The 12,591-nt window shown below is 40.3% G+C and overlaps 4 protein-coding genes across 4 annotated transcripts; 2 read left to right on the forward strand and 2 right to left on the reverse strand.

Moving 5' to 3' along the window:
- Window positions 1-1,117: 1,117 nt before the first annotated feature.
- LOC140139901 (uncharacterized) lies at window positions 1,118-1,483 on the reverse strand. Its single transcript, XM_072161676.1, has one exon. The coding sequence runs from the start codon at window positions 1,481-1,483 to the stop codon at window positions 1,118-1,120; it is 366 nt and encodes a 121-aa protein (XP_072017777.1).
- Window positions 1,484-2,052: 569 nt separating this feature from the next.
- Window positions 2,053-3,339, reverse strand: LOC140139920 (uncharacterized). The gene has a single exon (XM_072161699.1). The coding sequence runs from the start codon at window positions 3,337-3,339 to the stop codon at window positions 2,053-2,055; it is 1,287 nt and encodes a 428-aa protein (XP_072017800.1).
- A 1,107-nt stretch (window positions 3,340-4,446) lies between these two features.
- LOC140139926 (uncharacterized) lies at window positions 4,447-6,009 on the forward strand. Its single transcript, XM_072161710.1, has one exon. It carries the CDS (start codon window positions 4,447-4,449, stop codon window positions 6,007-6,009), a length of 1,563 nt encoding a protein of 520 aa, XP_072017811.1.
- A 1,018-nt stretch (window positions 6,010-7,027) lies between these two features.
- On the forward strand, window positions 7,028-7,612 carry LOC140139936 (uncharacterized). The gene has a single exon (XM_072161722.1). The coding sequence runs from the start codon at window positions 7,028-7,030 to the stop codon at window positions 7,610-7,612; it is 585 nt and encodes a 194-aa protein (XP_072017823.1).
- The last annotated feature ends 4,979 nt before the right edge of the window (window positions 7,613-12,591 follow it).

Genomic DNA, 12,591 nt, shown 5'->3' on the forward strand with positions numbered 1-12,591 from the left:
TCCATTAACCAGTAATAATTAGCAAGAATTGTTCTCGCCCTAAACTAAGAAGTTGTGTTCAAATCTTGACGCACACGGAGAGTTTATGGAGAGGTGTTATGCCTCTGAGTGAATGCCACAGACTACAATTAAACATCCGTTTGCGTCGTCCACAAGAACTTCGTTTACAAAAGACTATTGTGACGTATAACGATAGTCTATTCGACATGATACGAGAGAGTGATCTCCCTCGGGGTGAATAACACCATAATTTTGAATAAATAAATAAATTAAAATAGAAGGCACGGGATATAAAATAATATATCGCCACAACAGAACCATGATAATGGACGCAACGTTCCCGGAACCACCGCTAGGTGGCAGCACACGACGAAAGCTCTGATGGAACACCTTAATTACTTTCATATGGAAAAACCAGGTAATGCTCGGAGATGCCCGAGATATCTAAACGTTAATGCGCTGATCTCGACCTGCGGCACGTAGTGTTTACCTCTCTGTTATGATATGGTTTTTTCACTGTTTCGAAGCATCGAATAACTGTTTGTTTCTTATTAAGTGATTTGTAAGTACACCAAGATAAACTGTGTTAACTTCAAAAACTCTTAATTCACGTCGTTTTTATGTATTTTGAGAAGATTTTATCGTGTTGAATTTACTGTATCAGTATTATGTTAGTTACTCTGCTGCCTGTCTTCGGTCATTTACATCGACCATATTGATCTGTTTATCACTTCAACTTCAACTTCAACTCTGGTATTGGCAGGACCCAGAACGTCTGGGTATGACAGCCAAGCTTGTGCGGGGATTAAGCGTGGTTACTGAGCCTGTAGGTGTGCTTTGAATGCTTGGTTACTTGGAGCTTGGATTATGTTTTCTTTGAGGTTATTCCACTGGGGTATTGTTCGTGGGAAGAAAGAATACTTGTGACTTTGGAGTCTGGTCTGATGTTGGATAAAACTTCTGGAGTTGCAGCGGCGAGAAGGTCGGGTAACTGGCGTTAGGTAACGGTCACTGGGGATGTCCACCTCATCGTTGATGATCTTATACAACAGGGTCAGACGTGCAGATCTTCTGCGGTCCTCCAGCGACTGCCACCCAAGGTCTTTCAAGAGAGTTGTTACCGTCCCTTGGTGCGTTCATAGTTTGACTTGACAAAGCGAGCAGCACTTCTCTGGATCTTCTCCACTTTCGCCTTGTTGTTCTTCTGGTGAGGATCCCAGATCACGGAGCCGTACTCAACGTGGGGTCTAACAAGGCTGAGGTAGGCTGTCTCCTTCAACTTCTCTGGACAGTTTCCAAGGTTTCGACGAACCACACCGAGCATTCTGCTTGCTTTGGATGTTGCAGAGCCAATCTGAGTATTCCATCCTAGATCATCCTGAAGATGGATTCCCAAGTATGGATGTGACTTCACGACGGCGAGTGTCTGGTTGCTCAGCTTGTAGTCATGGTGTACTTGACTTCTAGCGTTGGATACATGCATCACATAACACTTGCTTGGATTAAATTGCATCTGCCAGTCGTGTTGCCACTTGGTAAGATGGTCTAGGTCAGCTTGGAGAGCTTCAGCATCGGTTGGTGAAGAAATGGTTCGGTATACAAGGGCATCATCTGCAAATAGACGTGCTGTTGATGTTAACACCTCTGGTAAGTCGTTGATGTAGAGAAGAAAAGGAGCGGTCCAAGGACCGTTCCTTGTGGAACTCAGAGTCGACGGAAACTGCAGATGAAGTTCTACCTTCTAGCACTACTCTCTGGGATCGGTCTTGAAGAAAGGATGATATCCAGGACAGCAGCTGATTGTTTATGCCGTAGTACTTGAGTTTGGAGAGGAGGCGGAGATGAGGCACGGTGTCAAATGCCTTTGTGAAGTCGAGTATGATGACATCCACGCTCTTTCTCTGGTCCAAGGCACTGCTGAGATCATGATGTGTGATTAGCAGCTGTGTATCACATGAACGCCGTTTCCGAAATCCATGTTGCTGGTCAGATAAGATACGATGGTGGTCAAGATGATTCATGATTTGGCTGTGGATGGCATGTTCCATGGTTTTACAGGAAATACTCGTCAACGACACAGGTCTGTAGTTTTAGCGTCCGCTCTATCTCCTTCTTGAAGATTGGTGTAATGTTGGCTGATTTCCAATCTTGCGGTAAAACTCCTGATTGAAGAGATTGGTTGTATATGAATGTCAACACTGGTGCAAGTTGAGGAGCAAGCGTCTTCAAAATACGACTCGGAATTCCATCTGGCCCAGCGGCTTTTGAAGGATTGAGCTCGGAGAGCAACTTCTCCACTCCTGGTACCGTGATCTTGAAGTTTGGCATAGGAGGAAAAGGGCTAGGACCTTTCTCGGGTATGCAGGTGGTATCCTCTGTTGTAAATACCGATTTGAAATACGAGTTCAAAATTTCACATTTCCCTGTTGCATCTGACGTCAATTGTCCGTTGTGGCGAAGAGTTGAGATTCCACTGCTGTTATCTCTCTTTATGCCTCGTTTGACGTGACGCCAGAAAATCTTCGGATTCTCTTCCATTTTTGGTCCAAGGATGTTGCTAATGTATTGGTTGTAACAGCTCCTCATTTTAGTTTTGACTAACTTCTGGAGATGGATGTACTTCTCCCACACGCGGCTGCTGTTAGATTCTTTGCTTTTCTTGTGCCACCGGTTTTTCTGCCGTATTATGTGCTTCAATTCCCTTGTCATCCATGGAAGATCACTACTAGCTCTGATGGTCTTCATGGGAATGTGATCCTTAGCCATCTTCATTACACAGTCTCTAAACTGGATCCAGTTGTCTTCAACAGAGTTCCGTTCAGGGTCTGAGTTGAGGAAGGATGAGCAGAACTCATGAGCATCATTTATTAGTTCTTCTGTGTTCATCTTTCTGTACAGGAAGATCTTTCGTGGTGGTGTCTTTGAACGTTGAGGCTGGATGTCAACTGCTATCAGGATTGTGTCATGTTTGCATGCACCGAGGCCTGGCATATGAAAGATATCTTGTACTGTTGTTGGATTTGTAGTCAAAAATAAGTCAATAAGGCTTTCAGCATCTTCTGTGCGGTGCGTAGGCTGCGTAACCATCTGAGTCAAGTTATTACTGGTGGTGATTTCCAGTAACTGGTGGCAGAGTGCACTCTTATTGGCATACTTCATGACAGTGGTCGTACTCCAATCAATATCCCCCAAGTTGAAATCACCGCCTAGCCACACATTCGGAGATTTAACACTTCCATGGAGACTGGCGAGGGACTTGTCAAGTTGCTCTAAGCTGCTTGAACCATCATCCGGTGGTCGGTAGAAACATCCCAAGAACACTGATTTGGTACCCTTCATCTGGAGTTGAGCCCACACTATTTCGCAATCTGCATCCAAATCAGGACGGTGCGTAAGTATGAGGTCATTTCGGTAAGCTATGAAAACTCCACCATGTCCTCTTCCAGAAGTACGGTCCTTACGGATGACCCCATAATTTTCAGGGAAAATTTCACCATCAAGAATATTCGGAGTCAACCAGGATTCAGTTCCCATGATGATATCAGGATCTGAGGATTCAATAAGGTTCTCCAGTTCCTTGTCTTATTCTTGATGCTTTGACAGTTCACAACAATCACCTTGAGTTTCTTGCCTATGATGTTCTTTCTGTGTTTTGAGGAGGATGTAGTACACGTTGACTTCAACGAAGAAGTACGTCTCTTGGCGCCGTTAGGGTTAACAACCTTTGGAGAGGAAGTAGCTGACGGGGCTCCCATCCACAGCTCAGTTTCATCAATGGTGGTGTTAGACAAAGGTTCAAAAGAGTTGGAATGCGTAAAGTCAAAGAACCCGCCTAAGATGCTGAGACTGAAGTTGGGCGTGCCACATGCACAACAAATCCATGAAGCTTCAGTTTTATTTAAGCTAATATATTCATCTGTAGTCATTAACATACAATCCTTGTGATACCACTTACAGCATGTATCGCATCTAATAGCCTGCTGTCCCCACTTGCATGCAAGCTTGCATACTTGGCATGGATACTTCAAAGGGCGTGGCCCAGGGTTAGTTTCAAGGTCGCCAGCTTGAAGAAGCAGAAAAGTACACAAGAAATGCAGCAACACATTTTTATCAGATCTTACTACGTCAATGTTACACTTATGGGAGTTGTAAAGTAACACCTGGAAGTGATTGGCACTATCTATTACCGATGTCATGGAACTGTTTATCTTGAAGTTGTTTCCAGGGTAAATATCATCATCTTGCACAATGTAACTTTCATTTACTAATTTTGCATACGAGTTCACTGTAGTATATAGTAGAATACCAACAGCATACAATATAAAAACTGCTTTGACATCCATTATGAAGAAAGGAAGAATGGTTGGATCTCACCTGGATTACCGCTGCTCCCCAGTCATGTTGTGATCATCGATTGTTCATTCACTTTGACTTAGTTTATGTATCATGCGTCCTTTTTGCTATAACCGCGACCTTTTCAATCGTGTTTGCAAAGGTGTGATCAACAACTGTTTCACTAAAGGATCGCAATCGAAAAATCATTACCAAGTGAATATTCGTGGTTGTCGTGGTGGAACTCATAAAAAGCGTAAAATTCAACAGGTCCTTAATCCAAGAAAGGACATTCACCTTCAAAATAACTTTGCTAGAACTGTTAATAAAAGTAATCTTCTTCAGATTCCACTTCTTTCATCAAATGAAATCCGCAAGAAGTGCTGCACTAGACTAGCATCATGGAACACACGATCAATGCAAAAGAAAGCAACCCATGTATGTGATCTTATTATCTCCGAAAAACTTGACATACTCTCTGTCACGGAAGCGTGGCTTACTGGATATGATCGTGACAACCATGTCCTTGCCGACATTAAAGTTACCCTCCCTGATTATGAAGTCCACTGTGCCCCAAGAATTGCTAGATCAGGGGGTGGTTTATGCATCGTTTATCGAAAGGGATTCCAGGTTAGAGAGTATACTTCTGCAAAGTTCCAGTCGTTTGAGTGTCTGGATCTTCTAATAACTTCTACAAACCAATCGTCCTTCCGCTTATTGACAATTTATCGTCCACCTCGCTCGAAGGCTAATCCAATCACTATGACGCAATTCTTCAGTGACTTTTCTTTGCTACTGGAGGATCTGTCTGCTTACTCAGGAAAGTTCGCTGTCGTCGGTGATTTTAATATACATGTTGATGATCTGAAAGATTCTGATGCCACTACTATGCTAAACATCTTGATGTCAGCAGATCTTGTGCAACACATTAAGGGTAGTACTCACAAACATGGTCATACACTTGACCTCATCATTTCGCGAGAGTGTGATGATTCAGTCAGTGATCCTTTCACAGTTCATGGTCTTAAATCTGACCATTCTGCTGTGTGCTGTACCATTAATGTTTTCCAACCTCAGCCGGGTAAACGTGTCATCAGATCTCGTAAACTTCGCGATATTAACAGAGTAGTCATGCAAAATGATATCAAGTCGTCTTCTTTGTTTAATGATCATGAAGATCGTGATCTTTCAGCTCTTGTTAAAACGTACGACTCGGTGCTTCATGATGCATTTGACAAACATGCACCTGAATGTGAACGTGAAATATCCCTCCGGCCGCACGCACCTTGGTACGATGACAGTCTCCGTGCTTCAAAAAGAGAGAAACGTCGTCTGGAAAGAAAATGGATCAAGTCTGGTCTTACTATTGACAAACAGATTTTTCATTCTTTCTGTTCCGACTATCGTACATCACTAGAGTCTGCAAAGCGAGTATATTACAACACAAAACTTTCGAATTGTAATCAACGCGAACTGTTTCGCACTGTTGACAAGCTCACCACTGCTAAGCCAGCCAAGACCCTTCCGGACTCCAATTCTCTTCAGAGCCTCACCAGGCAGTTTCAAGATTTCTTTGATTCAAAAGTAGACAATATTCGCTCGCAACTTGTCACTTCTGATCCGGGAACTATGTCTGTTGATGTATCTGACTCCTGCACAACTGAGTCCGGGAACTGAGTTCGCGAAATTTCGTAATGTGGCAGATGACGAAGTTCGCAAGATTATCATGCAGTCTTCGAAAACATCTTGCACCCTGGATCCAATTCCGACACCGCTTCTCGCTGAGATACTGGATTCGATCTTACCCGTCATCACGAAGATTACCAATGAGTCGTTTTCAAGTGGTTATATCCCTGCTGAGTTGAAAGTGTCGTTGGTTTCACCTCTGATCAAGAAGCCTACATTAGACTCAAATGTGCTGGCGAACTATCGTCCAATATCAAACCTGCCATTTTTGCATAAAGTTTTGGAGCGTGCTGCGGTTCTTCAAATTCAGCAATATCTGTCTGAAAATAACTTGCATGCAAAAGCCCAATCTGCTTACCGACAGTTCCACAGCACCGAGACAGCTCTAGTTCGTGTCACAAATGACATCCTTCGTGCCGTTGATAAACATTGTGAAGTCATGCTGGTGCTGTTGGATCTGTCGGCAGCTTTCGACACGATTGATCATCATGCGCTCCTTCGCCGTCTGAAATCGCTTCGGTATTTGTGGCCTTGCACTCAAGTGGCTGGAGTCATATTTTCACGAGCGTCAACAGTATGTTGTGATTGATGGTACGAAATCTAATCCTGTACCCGTGACACGTGGTGTGCCACAAGGGTCGGTGTTTGGCCCTCTCGCTTTTACAATGTATATATCACCCATTGAAGAAATTGTAGAAGCCCACGGCTTACAGTGCATTATTTATGCAGACGATACACAAGTGTAGGCCCTATATCACCTTCAAATCTTGTGAATTGGACAACGTTGTACCCATTGTCGAAAGCTGTGTAAAAGATATCAAGTGCTGGATGGTGAAAAACATGCTTATGCTAAACGACAGCAAAACAGAGATTTTGCATCTTCATTCTCGTTTTGTACCAACAACACCGATTTCTTCTCTCCATATCGGCGACTTCGACCCGGGACTTCGACGTTGAAACAACATCTTCAGCTCGCAACCTCGGTGTTGTTATTGACAGCAACGTAACCATGTCCAAGCATGTCAGCAGTGTCTGCAAGAGTGCTTCGTTTGCGCTGTACAAGATTGGTAGACTGCGTAGTTTCCTTGATCAACCTTCAACAGAGAAATTGGTACACGCCTTCATCACCTCGCGATTAGACAACTGCAATTCGCTCCTGTTTGGTCTTCCGAATTCTGAATTGGATAAATTACAGCGAATACAAAATTCGGCTGCGCGTTTGGTTACCAGAGTAAAAGGCCGTTGTCATATGAAACCTGTGTTGCGCCAACTCCACTGGCTGCCTGTGAAGAAAAGAATTATCTTCAAAATTCTTCTGCTTAATACCTATAAAGCCATCCACGGTTTCGCGCCTGATTACATCAAGGAGATCATTGTAGTTCGCAAGCCTACTCGTACCCTTCGTTCATCGTCTGAAGTGCTTCTAAAACCACCGCCAGTTACATCACTCAAGACTGCTACATACGGCTATCGCGCATTTTCGTCATCCGCGCCGTCACTTTGGAACAAACTCCCACCATTCATTCGCGGTTCAAAATCTATTGAGCAGTTCAAGACCAGCTTAAAAACGCATTTATTCACGCTGCCAGATTAATCTGATTTCACAGTTTGGGGTTTTATATTTTGATGTACCTAGCTATTATACAACCATTTTTCATGTATATGTTTATTTAATTTGATTACCCTGCCGATTTGTCATCTTACGGAGCAAGTTGCTGTTGCACTTGTTGAGAGTGATGTGCTGGTAACCTCTCCTCTCCACGGATTTTTCTACGTCATTGTTGTGCCGGGCACATCGCTTTTTATCATTCTCGTGAATTTAGCCCATTTTTGATGCATATGTTTATTTAATTTGATTACCCTGCCGATTTGTCATCTTACGGAGCAAGTTGCTGTTGCACTTGTTGAGAGTGATGTGCTGGTAACCTCTCCTCTCCACGGATTTTTCTACGTCATTGTTGTGCCGGGCACATCGCTTTTTATCATTCTCGTGAATTTTGCCCATTTTTCATGCATATGTTTATTTAATTTGATTACCCTGCCGATTTGTCATCTTACGGAGCAAGTTGCTGTTGCACTTGCTGAGAGTGATGTGCTGGTAACCTCTCCTCTCCATGGATTTTTCTACGTCATTGTTGTGCCGGGCACATCGCTTATCATTCTCGTGAACTCAGCCCTAGTGTTTCAGGGAGTATGTTGCTGTTGCACATACTGAGAGTGAAGTGCTGGTAACCTCTCCTCTCCTGGGTTACAAATTTCCTGTTATTGTGCTGGTCAAGCGTCTTCGCATTCCCAAAGTTATTTTAATTTGTGCTATTTCTGTAAATTATATGATACTTTTAAATATGTACTTTGTTTTTGTATATCCTAATTTATATTGTTGATGTAATATTTAATATACTCGTAAATGTAAATTGGTTTTGTATTATCTTGCTTATCTTAAGGTGTTTAATATATAAGGTATTTTATTTGTTAATTAAAGCAACTCACATGGTGCTGGTCACGCTCTCTTTGTATCTATGATTTGATATTTGAAACTATATATGTGCTTTGATCTTTTATAATGTTTTTGCTTGTGTCAGATATATGCTTGTTATTATCATGTTTAAGTTAAGTATATCTGTATTTGTAGCTTAAGGTATTTTATTTGTTCAGCGCCCAGAGGCTATCAGCGTTGGGCGCTATATTAAGTCTCTCTTATTATTATTATTATCTATGATGTAGCCACAATTTTGACATTGTAGCGCATGGAATGCCTTCAAAGGGGTTGGAAACGCTGATAAATATACGAAACAGCACAGATCTGGGCCAAAAAAGTGCATATTGACAGATCTAATAGACCCGTGACGTCTGCGTGACGTCACAGGTCTATACATGTACAGGTAGTCGGGTATAGCCCCCTTCATCTGGCCAGACACCACCAACGGCATCTATCTCTAGTTCCGAAAAACTCTGGATATTTCTCCTTAAAATGGACAGAGCCCCTTCCTGACAGTTATTGCAATGTACATTGTACAAAATGTATTCTAAGCTACAGTGTAAAATGTGCTTGAAGGTCGTATTCATAAGTACCTCAATTTTTTGTGACATGTTTCTCATTTGATAGCGTTTAAACCAATCAATAATCCTATTGCTGAAGAGGATAATAATCTTCTACCTATTTCTATAGAATCCTTAAATAGTTCTAGTCTTTGTTTGCTTTGGCTAAATCCTGTTCAAGAGGTCTGTTACAAAGCATTGTATTTTGTCTAGGTATGTATAAACAACAATTAACAATGAGAGGACATTCCTGAACCTCTTTGACTTGGGGAGATTTGAAATGACCACCAATTATGACTGTATGATTATATTACCAGGCCCATTCCATGTCAACTCCAGGGATGTGCACCGCAGCACCTCTTCAATTTTTTTCTTTTTCTGTGTGGTGGTAGATATTGATGAGAAAGTAAAATCCTGACAATTTGAGCTTCATACTCCATTTCGTTTTCCGTGGCATCAATTTGAAATTTAGGGGTTCAGCGTAAAAATGTATGCATAGCTTGAAACAGCGTTGGAGGTCCATAAATGTATAAAGGAACCCTTTAAAACTTTGAAAAGTATGTATCCTGGGGTACTTTTTGGTGTAGAATTCAAATCTGCTATCAGAAAACTTGTAACTCCTTTACTTTAAAAGATATAGGGCCCTCAAAATGCAACTTCGTCCAACCAGGACCAACTTTGGAGGTCAGAACTCCAAAAGTAAAAATAATTTTAGCGTCAATTTTTTGGCCAGTCAGAGCCCTTTGGTAGGACATTACTCTTATCCAATATTGAGCATATTAGAATACATTTAGCTGAGATATTACCCATGGAAAACCACTTTTTTTACATTTTGACCCCCCTGAAAACCAATGTCAGACAATTTGCCCCACCATCAACTTCAGGTATGTTGAAGATATGTTCTTGGACAACATTTCTGAGAGATATTAGCTTTAGTTCTTGATAAAGCTTCAACACATTAGTAAGGTTTGCCTACTCCATAGAGTTGTACACATTTTGATTTTGCATGTATAATGATTTCATGTACAACTCTGTGGAAAAAAGAAAAAATTGAAAAGGTGTTGAATTTATTATTTAAAACTACCAAAAAGAACAAAAAGTTGATATGGAATGGGCCACCAGCAATGTGGAAAAAGAGATACATGTAGAACCGAAAAAAGTACCATTTTATCGAAGGAGCAGAGTTCAAGAAACCATAACCCCGCTTCTGGATATCGTTTGAAGTCAAATGATATACCAATATAAAGATATATATTTTCTAAACCGAGGGCCAACTTTACGGATGATTCGTAGTGTCCAGTCACATTTTAGGTAAAGACTAACAAAAGTAAAATTTGATGGAAATCATACATTTTGGCTATATATCTACATGTAATAGAATAAAACACTGGTCAAAGTATCTTGTTTATATCGCAAAAAGCTTCATCATCATTGTTTATTACTACTGCAGTACTTGGCCCATATTTACAAAGCAACTTGAAATCAAAAATTAGAAAAATAAGAATATTGCACACACAACACAAAACCTTTGTTCTACTTGGAATGTGGAATGGCATGAAAACTAATCACTTCTTATGTTTATGACTTGTATTGCACACATCAAGAAAATTGTGAATATCGCCATACAAATCTGATATGGATACAGAATATGAACAAAATTTATTTAGTATTTTAGTTAAACAAAATAAAAACGGTCTGTACGCATGCATGACCAAAAAACAAGTATAAAGGTTTTTTTTTTTTTTAGGCAAGGTGCTGTAGTTTTGTCCAAATCCAAGATTTTTAACCGTCTTAATATATGATGGTTTATTATTACGATGAAAATATTAGTCAATCACGTATGTGATGTTCATAACACAATACGTACGGCGTGCGGGATGGTCACACAATTTCATCAAAGGATTGTATTACAACCGTCGGAGTAACACACATTAGCGCTGAAAATTCCAGCTCAAAGGAACATATCTGACAGTATTGCTAACATTTTATAGAAAAGAAATTTATTTATTTATATAATAGTAAATAAATAAATAAATAAGAAATACAAATGTTTTTCATAGAAAAGTTACAATATGGCTTTAAATGAGTATTTTGTGATCCTAGTATCCTCTTTTTATGACATTTTTCAATAGATATCCACGAAAAAATCTAATTCCCGAAATTTCAATTGATTCTGAACTTGTAAGTTATGTATGATTATGTATATTACACTGCTCCATAGGCCACTGTATTGAATTACATTCTGGTACAATACAGGGTGTCCCAAAAAAAAGAGGCCCCACATTGCACCCTCTTTTTCTCCTATTTCTGAAAAGTTGATCAAATATATTTTGGTATATAAAGAAACCTTAAATCGTTAGCTTTAATAAACCAAAACAATTATTTCAATCAGCTCATAACTTTTGAAGATATGTCCTTTTAAAGAAATGTATCCGTTTTTCACTCTGTCCACGGAGGAGGTTTGGCTACTTCAAAGATTGAAAAGTGCATAATACCATGCATGAATATAAAACATTCCTCGATGATAACTTTATAAAATAACAACTTTATTTTAGGGAATGGGCTTTACAGGTGGGCTTATGGGTTATGGATTTTGTTAAGTGTCATTAATTTGGGCGAAATTGATGTGGGATGGGACTTCTTTTGCTATACTTGCAATTACTTATGTTTTTCTCGTTTCTTGCTTTCTTTTTATTGACAACATAAGTCATTTCTCTTTTTGGAATAAAAGGTAGCCCTGAAAAGGGTTGTTTAGTTTGTCTTTGGTTCTTTTGAAGTGAGTTTACTGTGCTGCCCTGCCCTCTACCTGGTTGCCTCCATGACGAATACAGGTTTCAGCCCTAGTTCTCATTGCATTAATTGCGTTATGTACCATCCTTGTGCGCCGGATACTTGCGAATGCAGCAGAAATCTGGGGTTTAAGATGTTTGAAGCTAGCTGGTGATCCTCGCTTATAGTGAATGCTTTCCCAAGCCTAATGCTATTATCTATCCATATGTCATTAACCGTGTGTTTCGTTTAAATCTTTGATGTAGCCAAACCTCATCCGTGGACAGAGTGACCACCTTGGTCTGGGGCGGACATTTTAAAAATGAATTTAGAAGAGCAGCAACGACATCACTTGCATTACATTCCAGATGTTAAATCTACATCATATGCAAAATTTGAGGAAATTAAATGCGAGTCCGTTTTATTTTAGGGCCATTTGTCTATAACTGGTCTTTACATGTAACCCTATGGAGAGAGTGCCCGTTGAGGGCGCTTATAACCCCCATTTTAGGAACAAAATGTGATTTAAAGAAAAGCGGACTCGTCTGAATTTTCTAAAATTTTCAGAGTATGTAGTATGAACATGTAGAAATATAATCAAGTAGTTGCCTTACCTGCTCTTCTCCTAAAAAATAAAAAGTCCTATACCTCAATGATAATGAAACCTATATGACAAACGGGTACATTTCTTAAAGAGGGCATATCTTCAAAAATTGTGAGCCGATTGAAAGGATTGTTTTGGTTTATGAAAGCTAACGATTTAAG

Source organism: Amphiura filiformis, chromosome 2 (assembly GCF_039555335.1).
Source record: "Amphiura filiformis chromosome 2, Afil_fr2py, whole genome shotgun sequence".
NCBI lineage: Eukaryota > Metazoa > Echinodermata > Ophiuroidea > Amphilepidida > Amphiuridae > Amphiura > Amphiura filiformis.